At 40.4% G+C, this 22,213-nt stretch overlaps 1 protein-coding gene across 4 annotated transcripts in view; it reads right to left on the bottom strand.

Moving 5' to 3' along the window:
• Positions 1 to 21,922, bottom strand: part of MAST2 (microtubule associated serine/threonine kinase 2) — a 186,292-nt gene extending 164,370 nt beyond the window's left edge. For all 4 annotated transcript variants that reach the window (XM_066192741.1, XM_066192742.1, XM_066192743.1 and 1 more), the window contains exons 1-2: positions 21,558 to 21,922; positions 786 to 933 (exon numbers count right to left, since the gene is read on the bottom strand). In XM_066192741.1, coding sequence (XP_066048838.1) covers positions 786 to 933; positions 21,558 to 21,725 — 316 coding nt within the window. In that variant the 5' untranslated portion in view covers positions 21,726 to 21,922. The remainder of the gene's footprint in view (positions 1 to 785; positions 934 to 21,557) is intronic.
• Positions 21,923 to 22,213: the final 291 nt, after the last annotated feature.

Below are 22,213 nucleotides of genomic sequence, written 5' to 3'. Positions count from 1 at the left end.
AACTTAACCCTACAGAGTAACAGTGGCATTCAGGCATATCAGCTCTTTCATTCTAGACTGATCATGCAGCTCTCTGTGCTCCACTCCAGCACCACAGACTCTGTTATCAGTTTCAAACAGCTGTGAAACCATCCCCTAGCCCACTAACAAAGTCTTTGAAAAAAAAGAAAACTACTGAACTTGGTCCATTTTTGGGTAATGACTTGCCTATGCTCGCTTCTTGGTCCTACAGCTGACAAACTAAATTCAATTACAAGGGTGAATATTATGTTCACAAAAAAACCCAAATTTTACACAAACTGAAAAAACCATCAAGTTAGTGATGAATCAAGCAAAATTTTTACTTTGAATCACAATTGCCTACGGTGCTTTTGAAGCCAAAAAGAAACTAAATAGTAATTCAAACATGATATAAAAAGTCCGTTTCCCAGTAAGACACAAAAGGGCAAAGTAGGCAAGCTTGCATTCAACACTGATGTTAAAAGGGATAAGAATACACCAATGGGTCACCTAAAGTTCCACAACTCCATTCTTTAACTTTGCATATTAAATCTTAGCTTTTAACTTTTCACTCTGGGCAACATACAAAATTTCACTCTAAATCCAGGCTTTTTCACTCTTTTCTACTGATATTTCTTTTTGCATCTTTCTCTTACATAAAATTTTGTATGTCCTGACAGCAAGAGGTCGACTTACCAGTATCTTTTATTATGACTGTTATGCCAACAATGCTGCAAATCTTTAATACTAACAAAGTGTCATATTGTCTTTACAGAATGGCATACCTGACAAAGAACTTGCCAAGCTACCTCTTCGTAGCTTGCAGTCATCTTGACTTAGCTGACGGTGGAGCTTGGTTTTCCCAGCAGATGAAAAGATGTCAGGATTGCTGAGCTTCCTGCAACGCAGCGGAGTGGACTCTGTTATCATCTCCTGGAGGAAGAAAAACATGCAGAACTTTGTTAATGGCAGCCAAGTATCCCCTGTCTGAAACATGCAATCTCCAAAGCATAAAAGAGACTGTTTAAAAAAAACATGAAGAAACACACCCCACCCCAAAAAAGGGGGGAAAAAAAAAAAGGGAACCAAAACAACAACATTTAACATTGTAAATCCCCCTCTTTGGTGCCCCATAGCTGCACAGAAAGCACATGGCACCATCCCTGGCAACTCTGGTCCTTGAACCACTGTTGCAAGAAATACCATTAATAATAGTCAGAAAAATGCAATTATGCTACAGCAGTTCTTTTCTCTTACAGAATTTAGAGGAGAAAATGGCACTGAAAAAACAGGCTCAGCTTTGATTAAAGCTGTTTCCTGCTAAATCAAAAGTACTTTCTCCAATCTTCTTCAGTCTGTAGTCCATCCAGTCTATGAGTAATATACCTATAAAGAAACTGTTGCAATGTCTATTGCAACCCAAAACTCCTATTACAAGTTACAGCTCTATGAAGACCATATGCATAACAAACTAATAACTAGGATAACGATCAGCCTTTGTGTCATGTCTTTGTTATTACTACAAACAAAATTAGACATGTATTTGTCAGAAACACTCCCACACATGTGAATTCCTTTCACAGCATATAGCAAAATTTCAGTCAAAATTGCGTAGGCAGAACAGTGTCAAGCACAACCACACTGCTTTCCTCATGCTTTTCATTGTTCTGGAGGTGTCAAACTCTAATTCCACACCCAAAGAAGAACAACCAGCTTTGCTACCAGACATGGATTTGAAGATACGACACTTTCCATTATAGCCCATATAGATGAACTGTTCAAGTTGTCCCTTCTCTGCAGCGTGAAACATTCCACTTGCTTTAATGGACTCCTCCATTTTATTTCAAATGCCTCTCATTAGCCATACAGCACTTCAAACCATGCTTATCCTCATAAAAATCGCTTCTGAGGCAGAAAATAAACTTTCCCTGCATGATACATGACCACACGATTTAACATAGTCTCAAATTATGTTTAAATAAAAAACTAGTTTACCACTTATGGTTTTTAATTAAAATTTGCCGATTCCAGTCAAAATCTATTTCTAAAGTCATTAATTCAAATCTATTCAGTCTATAGTGTTATCCCTCAAACTGTCAAATCCAGACCAGGACTACACACTTTAAAAACCTCAAGGGGAAGGGAGGGGAGATGAATAAAGTGGTTTTATATGAAAAAAAAAAAAAAAAACAAACAAAAACAACTGATTTGGGATTTGAAATAGAACTCTCATTTAGCTCTGAGTCACTCATTCTCAACCCTTCTTAGACCCCCCATCTCCTTCTAATCATGAAATCTTTTGGCACCTCATAATACTGAGTAACTTTGTTATTGTTTGAGGGACAGCAATGCTTTGCTCCACATCAGCTTCAGTGGTGCACCTTTCCCAGGCTGCTCTGGATACAACTTCTTCTCTGGTTCTGGTCAGACTTTCAGTCGCCAGTGTCTAACCCAGATCACCAGAGACAGCTGGGTAGCAGAGCAGGTCAGTTCACTCACCAGCTCACACAGCTGGGAACAGTTGTGCTGGGGCAAGAGTGGGGAGGGGCTCAAAAACAAGTGACCTGAGGGGATAGAAAAAACTGCTCAGCTGAAAAGCGGTTTAAGTCTTATGGTTCCTTGCACACATCTTGGAGCAAAGAGAGTCACATTTTCATTTGTCTCTGACCTTCCTCACAAAGGTACTGAAGTCCTTCGTTTGCAGCAGCCTCTACTTCTCCTCTTCTGTCATTTGGAGAGCTGAAAAGGCATCTACCTGTCTTTCCCTCTGTACTTGGGAGTAAGCTAAATAATATTAAATTGCAGCATTAGCAGTCTCCCAGCTCAGGCGACTCTGAAAGCTGCAGAGGCCAAGGGCAGAGAGTCTGCTGTTTCTGCCCAGGATGGCAGAACATGGTTATATTTGTGTATATGACTGTAAGGACAGAAACATGCACACACTTCTAATAAGGCCTGTCCTGTGCCTCTAATGTCTGAAATCAGGCACATGTTTACCATCTGTGACAGTCTGAAATTACCACACCTCCAAAAATAACCAAAAAAACCCCACCACCAACACGAACATGGGCACTCCAGGTTACAAACAAATTACTTAAGAACTTCATCCAGCCTATCCTCTCGCACTCCTGATGGTTCAATTCCAAATATTTCTGGCATCCTTCAGGATCCAGCTACTTCCCTGAAACTAGTCACGTGTTGAAAGGCCCCATGCATACCAGCAGCAGTTAAAATGAAAATGTCAAAGACTAACTTGAAGGGAAGTGTTCTAACTGAGACTTCATTGTTCAAGGTTTTGGGGGTGTCCGTTGGTGTTTTGGAGGTTTCATTTGGTTTGTTGTTTTGGTTTTTCCCCTGCAGGTGCATATTCACCTCCGCTTCAACATACACAAACACACAAGCACACACACACCCCTCTCACCAATCGTTTTCAGTGAAGTGCAACAAAATAAGAACATTCACTCACTTGGGACATCAGGTAAGGAAAGGCACTGAAGCCAGAAACGAAAGTACTCTAACTCATGTTGCAAGCAACTTTTGTATTTTACATGTCTCTTTCTCCACACAATATATAAACAAAGCTTACCAGGCAAAGAATGTGCCTATTTCCCTACCCTTCCCCCTTTCCTTCTGTGCACAGTCTCTTTTTATTGGCAAAAATAATTACAATTCTCAATGTGTCTTCTTGAGTTACAGTACACAAGTCCTGTAGATCTGATATCTCAATCAAAAGTTCCCCAGCTGAAGGGCACACCTACTCCTACCACAGTATCTGATCAACTACAAAACCCTGCCCACACACACCTTTGAGGTCAGCCCAGTGCCATAAGCTACTTCTCAAAAAAGCCATACCATGTGACAGCTGTCCCCAGGTTCAGCTTTCCACCAAAACTTCTACCACAGAGATAAGAAAGGAATACTAGAAAGGTAAGAACAGCTTCCCACACTCACCAAATAATCCAGGCTGTCTTCTAGACAAGATGGATTTGGTACATATTACATTTGGAAACCTCTTCATTAACCCTTTTCTTGTTAAGGACATTAAACACTTGGGCAATATTCAGAAGACTACATAAGCATTACATGTCTGGAAGAAAGGGGCCTCCAATCACATTCTGCAGGTTCATAAACTGCTTAAGTCACTTTTTAAATACTATTTTAGAAGTTTTTTTTAAAAAGTGCACTTTTCTGAGACAGCCTATTATGTTTTTAAAAATGCTAAGTGCAACACAGACAGTTTAAAATTTCATTTTCTAAGAGCTGTGCCCATATTGTGTCAGCAAAACAATGAAGAGCGAAAGTTTTAGCTTAATAACAATAGAGCTGTCTTTCATAAGACTGCAATTTACTTCACTCATCCATCAAAACCCTGCTTTGATATTGCAGATCACAGATGAACTGCATGGAAAAAGCAGATTACATTACCACTCTCAAACAAGGAAGGAAAAAACCTAGAGGAAGAGATATTTCCCTGTCCTTGCCCCAAAGCAATGCACACAAAGAACACAAAAATCTTACACAACATTCCAAATCAATGAATAAAGAAACTCTTTGCAGCTATAGAGCAAGATTTTGCTTACATGCTTTCAAACTACCAGAGCAAGTGGTTGAAGAATAGATTAAACAGAACAAACTGCCATAATTTTAAGGACTCCACTTCCACTCTTCAAAAGAAAAAAATTTTACAACCCTAGAGATGAAAGCATTAGTGAGCACGTAACACTCTACTCACACCGTGTGAAAAGGACTGTGAGCCTCTCTCCATTCATTTCTTTTCAAAGGTGATAAAGAATTTAATTTACTTTGGGCTCGTGGCTTTTGCCACAAGCTAAAAATCAGGTTCAAACAGCCAGCTGATTCCGGCAAAGCTTAGGGCTGAAGATAAAAATGTCATATAATCTTGATTTGCTAGGCAAAGATTATTGCTATCACTCCCTACAAAGGTACACAAAAATCTGCTCATATATCTTGAAATATCAGGATACCAAGAAGAATGGCCAAAGCTTTTCTTGACTATTAAGAGGCTCTGCATTTTTCAGCTCAAGTCACCACACTTGCATAGAAAAAGCACTAGAAGAGTTCTTATACTGGAATAACACCCAAGCCTGTTGCTCTTGCACGACATCTCACGTTGGGGTTATCACACTCAGCTAGATGGGAGAACCAGATTGTCACAGGAGATGCAGACAAAAGACAAGAAGCCAAATGTGCTTCTCAATTTGCCTGATCTTACCAATATCCCCTGTTAAAATCCTGATACTTCAGGAGGAAGGAACAGGGATCCTTCTCAGTCCTCATTGTACAAGCAATTAAAGCAGGAAAAAATAGAAAAAGCGCATAAACCACTGCAAGGATTTTCAGAAGCTTTTTTGTTTCCCCATTGTTCATGTAATGGTGCTGCAAGAGAGCAGCACAGGTCTTTAATCTACAAAAGGCAGGTGAATATTCCAAGCGTGGATTTGTGTTTTGCTTCAACTGCCAGGTGAAGCATCACACTGTCAGACTGACACATCAGATTCAGACCACTGCCAGATCACGCAAAGGACAATTCCTTGCATGTAACTCTGTCATAATTAAATCAAAGACAAACTGCCTCAATCTCTACGAAAAGCAAAAGCATTCAATTGTGACTGAGAAATATTCAAGTCTGCAGGTCAAAACATGTTAAACTGTTAGCCAGGGGGTGGGGAATCTACGTAAAAGTTTTCCATGAACAGGAAATCTGTTAATAAGAAAAATGAGAAACCTTTTTTTATGAAGCCTAATGAGCATAACAAAACTTAGGTCATCTGCAGGTGAATCCTAGCAAACTGTTGGAAAGAATGAAAATTTAACTACAATAATCTGGCCAAGAATTCACTGTTATTAGCCCATCTTGTAAGGAAGATAACCAATGAGCAATATAACTTGAGGGTAAACTTGATATTTTCTGAATTTTTTGAAAGCACCAAAAATAGTCAACATTGAAAGCTCCATTTTCTATTTTTTAACACAGAACTGTTTGTCCTTTAAAAGATAAAAGCCTGTTGTGTCAGGGCTGTGTGCATATCTGAGCAGCATTCTTTTTCTTCTCAGCCTTTCCTCATCACTTCATATAATCTGTGTGCATACCCTTAACGACAGATAAATCTGACCCTGCCATTAGGCCTGCTCTAATATACTATAAAATACACTGAAAATTAAAGGTCTAGAGAACAGATCACAGACCAAATATCTATCTATATAAGTAGCAATTAGCAATGGAATCATAGTGTTTATGCTTTAGTATTTAGCACTGAAATTTGCCTTAACTTTCCAGTCTGGGTATTACACATTGAGAGGGCCAGCAGTTTATCAGGAAGCTGGGGTGAGCCCACATGTGACCAAAATTGTAGGCCAAATAAAAATTTGCAACTAAGTCTCTTTTTAACTGTATCTGCTTAACTCATGTACTTGCCAGCAGCACCCTGAAAAATGTCAGAGACAGCAGAATCAAGGAAAATTACAGTGAATCTACATAGCCTCTTAGGGGCTATAATATATTGGTTTACGACATCAACAACATGTATTTACAGAATGTATTGCATTATATAAAAGTGTCAGTATTTTAAAGACAGAAGGGAGTTCTGCACTATTTTTCTCTGCAGTAGATTTATTTGAAGAACTCTACAATAAATTCCAACATTCCTACGACAATAAATACATAAACTGAACTTAGTGTCAATATTAAGATTCAAAATTACTGCAAAGACAAATGTTATTTCCCACAGTGATGTTTTCAACATATCATGCACACATTTACCATTCTGAATACCTTCAGCTTCCTCTCTACACTCATGTAACAGCAGTTTTAACACAGATGACAGAAAAGTTACAAACTTAAATTTTTATGTGTTAAAAACAAAAAATCCCACAGTTAAAACCAAACAAACAAGGAATAAAAAGGAATGCTCCCTAAAACACCCAGTATCAGAAGCCTATACTATCAGATACACCCCCCCCTTATCTTGTTCTTCAATGAGATTTCTTTTCTTGTTAACTCTTCAGGAAACAACTACAAGGCATGTTTGATTTGAACAAATGAATTAGAAGATTTAACGTTTCAGGGAAGATAGTGCTGTTAACTTTGTTGTGAAGTGTCCCAGCTGCAGGATCACATGAAAAAACTTGTTAAAAAGAAAAGGTAAATATTTATAACTGTGTACTTTATTAACCCCTTTCTGAGGCCCACTGAGATGCAGAATCATTTTATTCCTAATGGAAGCACGGTCTAGAAGACAAGGTAACTGATGATTAAATTATATCAGCTTGAATGTTTTGTGCTTACATGAAAACGCAAATGGATTAAACAAAGTATTCAACCCTACTTCAAGATCTCCCCAACAGCCAAAAGAGAAGAGCACATTCTTGAATTCAGCTCGTAAATGCCTAAAACCAAATGAATTTCATCAAGGGAAGGAAAAGAAACAGCTTCTAAAGTCTGTATCAGACTTCACAGAGGCTCAAAGAAACCACTATCAACCTATCAAGACTGCAAACCCCACACCAGGCTCAGGAGCTGCACTGACAACAAAACCAGTCTGAACAAAGACACCGAGCATTAAAGGCCACATCATTCCTTTATCATTGCTCTTCTAGCATGAGTACAGCAAACATTAAAAGGTTGTATTGAGCAGGGAAATTAACTCCTGGCCAGATAAAACAAAACAACTCTATAATTCATCATCCTTACTCATACACTGTAAGGATTAAAAGAAATATGACCCCCCCAAAGAAGGGATTTGTAATAAATTTTGACTTTTTAAGACATCAAAACACCTTCTCTCTTAAGATTTTCTTTCAAAAGATGTGGCAAGCATGTGTTATGTCCCAACATCACAGACTAGGATTACTGCAAATTCTCTTGAGCATCCTACGTGTTATCAAATAGCCATTTATCTTCTCTATTCTTGTCTATTAGGTTTTACATGGTTAAAAAGGGTGCATGTTCAGATTTGCTAAAGACCCTAATCCATAACATCAGCAAACCAAACTTTTCTTGTTTGTCAGTTCCTCACAGATTTATTCAGACATTTATTACACAGAAGACACTGAACTTAACCCCTCCTAGCAAGGCTACACTGTGAGACAGACTAGAATGGAACTGCTCGTGGAACCAGGCAAGTAGCAAAAACCGCATTTTAATCTGGGCAGGCAAAGAAACTTACAATTTCATATTGGCTATAAAAAGGAAACTTACCAGAGGGTTGTGCAGGGCACCTTCATTCCCTGCAACACTGATGCTCGCTTTGGAGCGTTCAGATCTCCAACTGTATTGATTTTTGTGCACATGACATTGTCTAACTGTCTCGTCCACAGGGAAAGAACAAAGCAACATAAAATACCTACCTATACCTGTGTAAACGCTGTTTAATGCCCATTAAAATGTTACAATCTAATTAATTTTTATTTGGAATGTAAACTCCCTGGTTTTTTAGGGACAGAGATTAACAAAACTTAGCAATAAGTGTTAAGTTCCTTCCATTTACACAAACAATTGCTTCATAGCAATAGAACCAGGAAGAAAGTTTCATCTGATTTTATTTCAGACAGGAACCTCCAGGGTGAGGTGGAAAACCTAAGAGAGGTTATCTGTATTAATATTTGATTCTTGACCCAAAACAATATAGACTTTTCTATGTGTAAAGCACAAATAAAATATTTTTAAATTAAAATACTAGCTGAAAATACAAAGTTTTACAAATGAACAATAACAGACTATTAAAATGCATGTGCTCTAGAAAAATCACTTATTTACTAATAATGCAGAGTTATAATCTTGTTTTGCAAAAAGCAATTTCCAAAGAAAAATGTTTAAGGCTCATTAAGTTTGAAGCACAATCTCAAATGAAAGTATCTATTGGTCGAGTATGAGATATTGCCCTCAAAAAACTGTCCCAACACTAAGGAGGTCAGAGAAAAGAAATCCATGTCCACCTGCTACTCCAAGGCTTATTTCAAACGAAGCTGCTTACAAAGAAAATTAAAAAGTAACTCATAAACGGAACTTGGGTGGAGAGTCACTCAGGTGAGCTCAAGTGGATTTTGTAATCAGACATTGAATGGCTGCTTACAGATGGGTAATACAATTTTAAGACTTCATCATAAGTGTTAAAGCTCACTTGAATAACAAATATTGCACAAGGGAAAGTATGAAACCAGAAAACACAGCAGGAATCCACTTTAGCGTCACTAATTTTTTTGCCAAGGATTCTTTTATAGATCACAGATAAGACCTGAATAGTAGCAGTAGTGAAAGCATCTGTAGTTAGATAGAGATTACTGGCAAAATAAAATATAACAAAAACCAGTGGACTGCTAAGAGTTAAAACACTATTTGTTCATATACATGACAAAGAGAGACGAAGATACAGTTTAATCTGGTATTATCATCACTGAGAAGGATCTCTATTTGCAGCATGAAAAAAAAAAAATTGTGAAAGTTCCAAACCTTTGGCATCAAAATTTTTGTTTCTATGAAACATCAGCAACCTTCTCACTTCCTACCACAAATGAGATAAGCAGATCGATTCAGAGCCAAAAATAAGAAGCACTTGTGTAAAGCTTTTTCTGAGAACAAATTTTCCCTGACATTCAACAGCAGATCTGCATGTATAGAATGGGAAAAAAATATCAATTTATTATGAAACTGTAAATAAAATTACCAGTGGCTTTAGACCTAAACAAAATTAAGTCAACCCTTAGACACACAATGAGTGCTTAGTCCTTAGCTTCTCTTAACAGAAATCTCAGTAAATAGCAGTCAAAGATAAACTAAATCACAATTCTTATCAATGTCTGCACAAAGAAATGGAGACTCTGTAATCTGCACAAAAGCTTCTCCTCACCAAGCAGGGTAATACAGTTCCATCACAAAGGACCAAAAGCCAAATTTTTTTTCAAGGACAAGACATATTTCTTCCCTTCTGCCTGAGAACAGAAACAATGCCCAAGTGTTAGGTTTATGAACTGCACCGTGCCTTGAGCTCAAACAAAGACTGGAGTCAGCAGACACTTCTGCTAAAGTGTCTGCTAAACTGGCAAACAACCCTGCAAACAGATTCTCCTCTGTCCTAAAAACAGGGATTAATGTAAATGTCAAAGAATATACAAATAACTAAATTAATGAATAATTTAACTTTCAGGGTCATATTTTTGCCACCTTCATAATGCACAGGTGCAATTTAAGTCAATTAATAAAGATATAATTGCTACTACTATGTCACTGCATCCATCTATGCCTGGATATTTAAATATCTAAATGCCTTCAGTCACTGCAGTAACCATAGAACTCATTTAAAGGCTTTTCTCTAGAACAGTGATTATAATTTATTCATTTGTTCTCTGATGTTCTGGTGCTGTCCAGAACACTCTACATCAGTTCTGACTTGATTCCCTCATTTCCTTCTAAAGGTCTTTACTAAGGCTCCATATTAAAATGTTATTTTTATGATAATAAAATGCTTGTAAACACACTAAATATTGAATGGTGTGATTTTCGCAATTAATAAACCCGTTTTAATTACTAGGCATTCCATTTTTGAGATGACATTTCCTTGCTCTGGGCCATTATAAAAGCTCCTTTACAATAAAACTGGAGTAAGATACAGTGATATGAGCTGCTGCTAGTCCTCAGTGAACAGAGGATACTCAACTACCAGATTAAGTGAACAAACATCAAAGAAACATTGCTAGACATGAAATCATTTCACTATCTGCATTTTTTCCAAGTAGCACCCCATGCTGACATTACACACTCTTGTCCAGCTTTGTGTTTCCTAGAGTTTAACACTTTGCTTGCAGTAGTGAAGTTGTATTCTCTGAAAGCTGCATAGAAGACAAAGGTAGTTTTGTCATTTGTGTACTTGTTTCATAATGACAAATGGGATTTTAAGAGTGCAGAGAAACACAATTTGATGATTCTGAGCTGTATGCCCTTCAATGCAAAGAGAAGCAAATTTCTAGTTTAGCACCTGGAATATCTGGAAATTGTAGAATCATGTATTAGTTTTGGTTAGAAGAGATCTTTAAAGATCATCTTTTTCCACCCCCACTGCCATGGGCAAGGACACCTTTCACTATACCAGGTTGTTTAAAGTCCTCTCCAACCTGACCCTGAACCCCTGCAGTGTATCACCACACTCTCTGTAAAAAATTCTTCTTATATCTCATCTAAATTAACCCTCCTTCAGTTTAAAACCATTACCCCTTGTCCTACCCCAAGAGGTCCCACCAAAAAAACTCCACCTGCACAGGGAGAATGTCTTCCTGGAAACATGAAACTATGTTTAAACTATGTTTAAACTATTTTCAGAGTCTAACTCAGGTGTTTGTGCAGTCCTTCTGCACGTGTACGACCCTGAGTGGGATGAAAACAACCTGCAGAGGCAGCAGCACCAAGTTCCCATCATACACAGTACCAGAAAGGCACATTAGAAAACTAATGTATTAGAAAACTAGGTTTTTTAAAGCATCATTATTGAGCTCAAAGCATGACAGCTGTATTTTCAAAGGATAAAAGGAAAACAGGCTTGAGCACCAATTAATCAATCTGACAAGTACTGCATTTCATAGAAGTCTTGAAGCTTCCTGAAATGCAGCTGAAATGTTTTCTCAAGTTTTCATCCCACAGACTGAATTCCCCTCACTCCTCGGTGGATGTACCTTTTCCACTTCATTTTTGTTCCGATTAACAAAGTACAACGAAGTGTCTCAAATTCGGATCCAACTGCACACATAATTTAGCCTTTAGCAAAACTGCCTTCTGAATGCTGCAGGCCAGCATTTGTTTACTATTGTAACCTTTCTGTACTTTCTCTTCCATCCTGAAAGCCAATCTGCTCTGTGAACTCTTCCATCAAATCCCATAGGGGAAATTCAACAGGCATGGCAGAACCTACACAATCTATTACTGGTTTTTAATCCTGTTGTGCTAGCAGCTAACCTATCCAAGTGATAAACACAGTGTATATCGAGCCAATTTCCACAAGACAGCTCACAGTTACTGCAAGAAGTTAGGACCAGCTGAACGAGCCCCTTAGAAGCAAAAACTTCACTGGAAATCTGTCCTGCATGGATTGCTGGGTGTTTGGACAATGAGTAGATACTGGAAGGTGCATTCCAGAAGTGCACTGAAAATCAGCTTCTTATTCTATCTCGTTAAGTATTTTTAGCATTAGCTGAATTAGCTGATATGTCAAACACCTACAAGAGTTTCAGAACACAGCATGACTCAGTAAATGTCAAGACAAAAATTACCCAAGTATCAATCAATTAACTAATTAACTTATTTTGGCTACAAACAGCTGAGAATGTTTATGGTGGATTACTTCTCACGCCATATAACAAAAATCTTTAGAGAAACTCTTCCTAAATAGACTGCTCATGAAGACATGCGTGGACTGAAACTGAATCACAAATTACATTTTTAAAATTCTTACACTCCTCACAGTCCACCCTCAACAGTGCCATCTACTTCTGGAAATTTAAACACATACATGGAATGTTTTGAATTGCTGTCTTGCTTTTACATTCATGAAAAATCCAGACCAACTAAAAGGTTTGAAAAATGTTTTATTGGTAGAAATGTTTACTATATGTATAACAAGAAGTGAAAATATTTATGATGCAACTCCATTAGCAAAGACAATATCTTTTCTGGGAAAGAAAGAGAGCATCATCCTATTTTCCATGTACATAATGGACTCCATTAACACTAGAGCAATTTCAAATAGCAAAAAAATCATAAGCTAGACTTCCAAATTATTAAAAGATTATGCTGTCAGTCTTGAACTCTCTTCCCTCACTGCAGCGTAACATGTATTTATAACAGAACATTTGAAAATAACTTCTGACAAATTATTAGATATAAGGTTAAGAGAACCTAACTTTAAGTTAAATAAAAAACTCACAAAAGACACAGCTTAGAGGAAGAGCAAATTAAAAAGTTCTAAATCTGTTTTCAAAGGTAGTTTTTTGAGTGTCCGTGTTTCTTCCTTCAAAGAACATTTTCACCAGGCTTCAAACAGTACTGCATCACGAAAAAATACACTAAGCACAGCACATCATTATTTGATGTGGAAATGAAATGACTGAGACTCTCTGTGACCTGTCCATTTATCTACTGTGGTTCTTGAGGAACAAAGTCTTGCTAGGGAATAAAGCATTTTGGTTCAGTCTCAAATCATTCACCAGCCTGGTGGTCTTCACTGCTTTGTTAGCTTCAGCTACTCAGATTCCATGAATTGGAATTAAGTAAGACTTTTAAAAAACTTTTTTCTAAATAAATGCCTATCATCATATCTACAATAATCCACTGCCTTCCTTACAGCACTAAAGCTATGTTGCCTTATGGCAGGCAGCATGGGCAATAAAAAATATCTATCAGAGAAAAATAAAGAACTGCCCCTTCTAAAGACTCTCAAGAACTACCTTGACAGGCAGGACTACATTTACACTCTGTGCTGCAAGAAGGCAGATGAGCTTGCTCAAGAAGTCAACTGCTAGGTGTAAAGTCAGTAACATATACCCATTCCTCCAACACAATAACACCTGGATATATATTACTTGGTTTCACAAAGCATCCAGTCAGGAACATATCCAAAATCTTCAGTGTTCTGCAGCTGCCTAATCCTGGCCTTGGACAGCACCCCACTGTTATCCTCAAGTGCTCTGTAACAGTAAGTAGGAGCAGCTTTCCCCTGAAGGCAAATAATTATTCTAAAGAAAAGCAGTGCCACACCAAGCCCAGGCACTTCTGATAGAAGAATTCTCTAGGCTCCTTCGCTTCTATTCTGTTTTTGGACAAGAAATAGCGTACTGCATCTTCCCACTGCCTGCTTAGCTTTTTTAATATGCAAGATATGAAATTAATGTGGCTAGTACAGTATTTGCTCTTACTCTTCACTTGTGACAGGAAATCGAAATCTCACATGGGCGAGCTGAATCATGCAAGCTGCTGATGCAATGCCTACCTAGTTATTGATTTACACAAAAGAGGTTTGTCCATCAAGTTTGAGAGAAGTGATGATTCCATTTTCTCAGGCCAGGAAAGTGCCATCAGCCCTCTGGTGCCACTGCTCCTACCCAACAAGCCCATTGCAGACCCAGGCACTTGACTCCACATCCCTTTTGTCTGCATCTGGATTTATCTTTTGGCTCAATTCTATTATTATCTAATAAGCACATTACAGAATTGATCCCTTGATTCTATTCCCCTTTGCCTGCTTTTAGATGACTCTTCCCCTCAGCCATGTTTTCAGCACCCCGTATTTTTAAACATTAGCATGAAGACACAAGTGAACTCAGAGGAACAGACCATCAGGAGCTGCCATCTCTGTTTGATGAGGACACAGAAAGGCAAAACTATGGCTAATGAAGAAGTCAGGTAGAGGCAGCTCTGGCATCAACAAGAATCAGCTTATGGCAGGCAGTGAGACACACCTATGGGGCACAGACAGATTTGGTGTTTCTGGTTTCTTTTCCTGCCTCAACAGAAAAAGGACTGAGAAGAAAACCAAGACAGAACTACGTGTGTCATAAGAGAACATCTGATTCCTCCACAGCTACACCCTGGCTTCTTCGTTACCTTTATTTCTCCATGGTACAGGGAATAAACTACAGAAAATAAAGCCTGAGGATAAGTAAGAATGCCTGCCAGCCAAACATGAACTCTGGACTCTGGTTAACCTTATTAGAAGCTCCACAAGCTAGACTTGTGCATCTTTTTATTAGAAAACAGCACCCTTTTTTTTTTTTCCCTCCCTCCTGCCCTAAGAAAAAGAGTTAGATAGCAACAAAGGAAGATGAGAGAAGAAATTCTGAGGTCTGCAAACAGTAACTGAGTTTTTAATGGCAAATTACAATCACAACTTCTAATTTAGGAGTCTTTACCAATGTCCTCCGTAGTAACTTTCTTTAGCTTCCTTGACAAAAGAGGTCAGAACTACCCTAAAATCAACCCTTAACAACGTCACAGAACAGGTGGCAATAAGCATTTACGTAAACAGATGGCTCCTGATCTTCTAGAAGTTAGCAGCACTCCATCCCTACTTCAATAAGAAGGGGCAATGATGTCAACAGAATATATTTGGCTATGTTATGCTATACTTGCTTTTATAGAATATGTAATGTGAATAGAAAAAACTACACTTGACTGCAAATGCAATCTGCATTGCTAGCAGTAAGTCCATTTGATTCAGTTTATGTGCTTGAATTTTGAAAATAAACCTCCATCTTCTTCAGATTAAGTTTCATCCCAGCTTGTAGATTTTGACATGAAGTTATAAAGAACAGCTTTGAGTGTTGTGAGCTGTTACTCACAGGGTCCACGGCTGGGGGAGCTGCAACTGAGCTGTGATCTGAGAGCCAGAGCTGTAGAGAAAACCGAGAAGCAAAGTGCCAACTGAACTCCAAAAACTTTATTCTTCACTTGTCAATCAAAAGAGAAGACTCATGGTAGAAATAACCAAAGAACACCAAACTGTTCTGCAGTCTACATACAGGACTCATCACAACAGGGCTACTGCCTTTACTAGCATTGATGTCACCTAGAGGGAAAAGAAAAGAAAACATTTATTATATTTGAAGTACAAAAGCTCTAATTAGGAAAAAAGAAAGATCTCTCCAGTTTCCAGGCTTGCCACGCAGCAAGAAAAGCATGGTAACAGCTTCTCTGCAGCTGTGGAGACAAAATAAATCTGAGTAGCACTCTGGGGTTTGGCCAGTTTCTCCCTGCTAGTCACTGACTGCTTTCCAAAAAAGAACAGGGTGAGAAGTCAGTGGAAAAGATCCTTTGCTATTCCTTCCAAGAAAAAAAAAATAAATATATGTATATATATATATATATATATATATAATGACAACATGAAAGGAGTAATAAGTTTTCTAACCTATAGTTTATAAGTAGTCTTGGACCAATTTGCATGATTTTACTCATAGATGGAGGAGAAATATCCACATATGCATAATGTTACAAAACCTTCTCTCGTATGACACACCCAACTGTGGTAATGCAATCCCCAAAATTGTAAAAAGACAAGTATCAAACAGCAGTGAAGGAGGAAGCTGGTCTGCGATCACGCTATTCCAGGCTGCTGCCAGAATATTACCTGGGTTTGGCAAACAGTCCAAGAACAATCAAGAGGGGAAAGCACAGAGTTCTAGAAGCAAAAGAGCTCAGTGTCTTCTGTTCCAACCAAAGCTCAATTTTACATTTCAAATACTTCTACATGGAAAAGAGATCAGATAGTAGAGAATTTTTACTGCCTGTGCTAGCACAGGCATATTCCACAGCTGAAAGTTGGCCATTAGACAAAACAAGCGTTGAAATAAGATGTCGTTTAGTTTTCTAACGGCAGGAATAATTAAACATTGGCAGAGCTCTCAGAAGAGGTGACAAACACACCATGATCTAATGCTAAGATAAGATCAGTTTCTAAGAGAGATGTTTTAATTTATCTTTCAGGAAAGTTCCACAGACTGCACATGTGGGGTAATCACACTGGATAACCTCAGTATTCCATTTTGGCTATGGGACATTAAAATCTATGAAGTTACAAAGACAGGTGGAGAAAAAGGAATATTTTTGTTATTCTCAGAAAGCTTGTAGCACTATAGTTCCAAGAGACAGCCACTGTTAAATGAATTGATTGTAAGTCAGTTATCTTGCTCAAAGTTCAGGAAATACTTTCTATCCAAGCAGAAATTACTACATGTACCGCCTGAGGAATACACAGGAAGGATCTCCCTTCTCCAGGTAGGTCAAAATTTACACCTGGAGGTAGCCCACTTCACTGACTGCTCTAGAGAAAGGGCTCTCCAACACAAAGCTGGACTCAGGAGGTGTTTGGCCTTTCTCTGTACTATGTTTGCAGTTTTCCTGCTGGCATCATCCAAACATTTCCTATACAACAAATAGACACAGCAGGGGAGCCTTCAGGTTTAGCAACATTTCAGTCCAGGTCTTCATGGGCAGCAGCTGAGTTAAACTTTATACACAACAAATGGTGCATCTACCCCAAAATCCTGCCTCTACAACTGGCAGTTCCTCATCAGAGCCTCAGACTGCTTGTTGAGATTCTTGGACTGTTTTCCTCTTCAACCCCTATTAACTAACAAAGCCACAAAGTCGTGGAATCTACTCATAAATCCTTCCCTGGCCACCCACAGCAAGAGGGGGAAGCTTGTCACAAGTGATGGGGTCTGTTTCTGTTCCCTCACCTTGTCAAATCTCCAAGCAAGCACCCCTGGGTAGCACTCTCTAGTTCTCTGCATGCCTTTAGAGTAGAAAATGTCATTCGGTGATGCTCAGTGCTCAGTATTCTCTATTTTTACTCTGTGACTCTCAACCTCCATCCCACTAGACCTGCCACAATACTTCAGTTTTCCTCACCTCTGTTTATCACCCCTCTGCTTTCAGAGGAAGACAGCATTTAGATTTGCTAGGAACACATTAGCTCCCACTCCACATGGAAAAAAATAACAAAGACATTCTATACAGACAGACAAGTAAAAGCAAGCATCATGCATTTGCCCCATTCCAATGTTCTCCTAGATTTCAGCTGATTTCAGGTGTTTTCCTCAGGTGGATTCAGTCTACCTATTAAATAATCTTCACTCTTAACATCTTCCTTTGCATCTATTACATCCCTTGGGGGAAAAAAAAAAAAAGTACACATATTACCTCTAGCAGGAAGATCGACCTCCTGTAAAGCCTGAGTCATCCCCTGATACCAGAGACAGTGAGTTGCTGTTTGCTACCTACCCCCTGCAGACCAACTTGTACAATTCCTCCACAACCCTCTACAGCCACTTCTTCTAGAAACAAAAGAATCCTTTCCAGGAGGACTTTGTCTTCTACCTGAAGAAAAAAAATGCTAATAAAAGCAATTCTGACAAATATTGGCTATGATCCATGTGAAATCTTTCACTATAAATATCACTAAAACTAATTATGTCAGCAGGATATGGAAACAGGGTAGTGCTTAAAATATGCCTCTGGATGAGGGTGACTGTCATTCATAAGTAACGCTCACTTTCACCTCAACTTCCCGTTTTTCTCCTTCAATGCAGTCAGCAAACATACAATGATTAGGCTGATCCTTTACAGAAATCCAAGTGGGCCGTGTTTGACAAAGACGCCCACACTCAATGAAACTAAAGCATCACAGAGTAAGGAGGATAATTCAGTCATGAATTAATGACTGATGAACAGGAAGTAAGTTGGAGCAATTGGCCTTTTCCCAAAAAAGAAGGATCACCAGTGGAGTCTCATATGGATCTCTTCCGGGATTAACACCTTCCATATTTTAAAGCAAAATCTAGCAAAGAAGCTTGACACTTACATGACACAGTTTGCTGACAATGTTTAAAGTTATTGAAGATTCCAAAAGCAATGGCCAAAGATCTGAAGAAGACTTTAATGATACTGTTTAAGTGGGCTGTAAAATAGCAGGCAAATGTAAAATGGTGCATAGTATTAAAAAATATATGTACATAATGACAAATTCTGAATTAGTTACTACCATTCAAAAGAGTGACTGGAGTTATCATAGTTCCACAGAAGTGCCAACTCAATGCTTAAAGATTGTCAAGAAAAGCATGCAGAAGATTAAAGAAGGAAATCTAATATGCCTTGTCAGTTTACTGGGTGGCATTTGCTGAAATACTGTAGCTGGTCCTGGATATTGTAACCCAACCCTGTTCCTTGTATTCCTGCATCACTGTCTCCAATCAGAAACACACCTGCAAAAAGTGCAAAGAAGAGAGCAAGGACAATGAAAAGGGTAAAGTAACTTCTTTCTGAAATGACTCTGGAAAAGTCACAAGCAAGGGATGGTAAATAAAAGAAAAAGTCATCAACCCGTAAGTCACACAGAATAACATGGATTCTCGTTTTCACTGCCTCTTCCGATACAAGAAGGAACAAGCAAGGCATGAAACCAAGCAGGCAGAAAGTTTAAAAGCAAACAAAAATAAGTGTTTTTTCCACACAAAATGTGTTTAAGCCCTACAACTCAGCCACAGGATGTTGTGGATGCTACAAGCCTACATGGCTTCAAACACTGTCTGGACAAACTCAAAGAAGAAAAAACCCACTGGGGGCTCTAAAAACAAATATCACCTCTGGTTCAGGAAACCTATGAGCCACAAATTACTGGAGGCTGGGAGAGGCATTTCCTCAATATACACTATACTCTTCTCCAAGCATCTGTTTTTGGCAGCTCGGAGAGACAGGATACTGGGCGAGAGGGATCTTTAATGTGCCCAAGTACAGTCATTCTCACATTCTAGCGTAAGGCACAAGAAAGTGCAAACATTAATCGTATGCACGTCGGAACTATAAGCAGAGGAAAAGACCAGATTTTCAAAGGCCTTAAGGTCAGTACAGTGATTAACTGCTGCAGTCACAGTTTGATAAGGACTTTTTTCAACACTGGAGTAGCTCAGCCTCTCCCAACTACAAACTTGTGCAAATGTATGGCAAACAAAGAGATCTGAATTTAATCCAGAATGGTTCGCTGCAGCTGTGCACACTATTGCACTGGCACTGCTGAGGGCATGTTACAGGCTTGGGAACAACAGGGCTACTTAAATCAGAAGTGGCCCCAAAGGAAATACCTGTCAAGCTACAAGCTGGATCAGTGAAAATGGAGTATCTCACTATCTTTTGCATCTCAGAAGGCCTTTTTTACCACATGCACGCTACCAACTACCGACATTTAAATAAACACTGAATTATTGGTATTAAAGACAGAAATGCTGTTTGTCACATCCGTGCAACACACCGATTTATTTGCAGTTGTTTACCATACTTACAAAACCTTAAATGAAAGACAAAAGGGGAGAGGGGATGAGAGGTTCTCCTTAGAAGTCTGGGGAGTATCTCACATTCGGTTGAGTAGAAGCTTTCTTAACTTTAGCTGAAAAACTCCTCTTCCATCACACCGAATACCTGCCAGCACGCAAAGATCTGTCCTCAAAAGTCACTTGAGGCCCTGGAGCACCCAAGTTAAACACAGATTGGCAATATTTCCCATTAAAAAGCCTTGTGCATCTCAAAAACTGACATTTCTGAATTTGCAGCCTTCCCTGATTTGCAGCATTAGGGTTGTTTTGGTGAAACTGACCAAGTGTTCAATTCATTATTCAATACACAGCATGTTCTGTGTGCACGATTTATAAGTTTCATTCACACTACCAAAAATGGAAATAATTTCTGTGTCAATATCACAAATAATACCTCAAAACAGTACAACAAATACCTTGCTACTGTATTTGGTTGCTCTACAAATATGTCCATTTCACAGACAGTTGGGTCGATATCAGGTCACCTCCTCTGATTTTCGATTTCCCCCTCTCCCAATAAAGATTGTAACATTCCTTAGTTGTTTCACGAAAGAATAAACACGAAAAGCAGCAGCTCCTCTTAAACACCTGGCTTAACAAAGCACAAAAAAATAAAGTAATAGAGGTCTCCTCTTCACTGGCCCAGTCTGATAAATCGGTATTCAAGAGATCTCTTCTAATCAAAGCCAAAATCCAAGGCTCCTATATTTGAAGGCAATGTAACGCAGCTTTTCTAGGAAAAAACGCCTAAGAAATTATTTTTAAAATAGCATAAACCTGTGCAGCTGCAACAATGACGTAAACTGAAACCACCTTTTTCACAAAGAATCTAGGCTTTCTCTTTGCTCCAAAAAATGGCAAAACAATTAATTACTGCATCCCAGGAGTCTTCATACTTGTGATACCTTCTCCTTCTCCTCAAATAAACAAAAAAATAGCATTAGTTGTCACCTACATTTTTCAACTGCAAAGTGTCATCTCCCATTTTCATATCTTGTAAAACTAGGACTACCAAACCAAAGTGTTGACGATCCTGAACTTTGGTTTAGGATCTCTTTGGTCTCTCATCTTTGTAACCCTAAGCACCAACAAGTAGATCCTATTTTAGTGGGTATGAAAGATATAAAAGTGGACATACTGAACTTACACACTCTCAACACGTAACAAGCCTGTGCATTTTCAAGTCTCTGCAAAGGTACGGTATGTTTCCTAAATAAACCACTTTGGAATTAAGACCTAAAAATGCTGGAAAACGCATCATAATTATCATCGCGATTAGGAGTGACCTACAGAGGGTTACTAGAAGGATGTACTATGTGATTAGTAACACCAGCCAGCACTCGGCACACACCCGATTTCACTGCATCCTCCCTCGCCTTCCCCGGCACGCGGGCAGCCTCCCGGCACCGCGGCTCCCGCACCACTCACTCATTCACTCACGCCACACCGTCAGCACCGACACGGTCACACCACCGCTCCCTCCCTCCCTCCCCTCTTCTGGGGGCATCTACCTGCGGGAGCGCACGGAGCGTGCCAGGATGCTGGGAGGCTGCCGCCGCTCCCGCCCCGCACCCCCGGCCGCTCTCCCCCGCCGGAGCTCCGCGGTCCCGGCCCGGGGCGGGCGCGGACCGGCCCCGCCACGCGGGGCGCGTCTCCATAACAACGGCGACCCCCGCCCCGCGCCCCGGCTTTACCCGCTCCGCCGCCCCCGCGGCCCGGGCGTCCTCCGGCTCCTTCCTGCCGCCGCCCCCCAGCAGGGCGGCTCTGCGCTCCGCCGCGCTGCCGGACACCGCCCGCCCGGGCTCCCTCCGCGCCGGCGGCGGCGGCGCCGCTTTGTCCCCCCGAGAGCGGCCCTTCCTCATCGCGGCGGCTTCTCCACCTCCTCCTCCAGCTCAGCGGCGGCGGCACGGCCGGGGCCCCATGGCGGGCTGGACGGGCGGCGGTCACGGAGCGCCGGGGCGGCGGGGCGGCCGCGGGCACCTGCGCGCGGGGCGCGCGGGCGCGGACATGCCGCGCGCTCCCGCTCCCGCCGCCTGTCAGCGAGCGCGGCCGCCGCGGCACCGCCCCCCCCGCCCCGCGCGCCGCCCGCTATCGCGAGAGCAGAGCGCTCGCGGCCGGGAGGAGGAGCGAGACCTGTGGGCACTGAGGGCGGGCGGGGGCCAGAGGGCGGGGGAGACTCCGCGGGCGGGTCCGGGTGCGGGTGTCCCGGGCAGACCTGTGGCCGTGCCCGGCGGGACAGCCTCTGTGGCCGTGCCGGGGCTGCCTCACGGGAGGAGGCTGGCGAGTGTGAGATCAGGATGCGCTTGGCGGGAGTGTCGCGCGGGCGTGGGGGCAGCGTCTGTGTCCCACA

Source organism: Chamaea fasciata, unplaced genomic scaffold (assembly GCF_029207755.1).
Source record: "Chamaea fasciata isolate MVZ Bird 193981 ecotype frontalis unplaced genomic scaffold, bChaFas1.0.hap1 SCAF_10, whole genome shotgun sequence".
NCBI lineage: Eukaryota > Metazoa > Chordata > Aves > Passeriformes > Sylviidae > Chamaea > Chamaea fasciata.
This window is presented reverse-complemented; position numbering and strand designations above follow the sequence as displayed.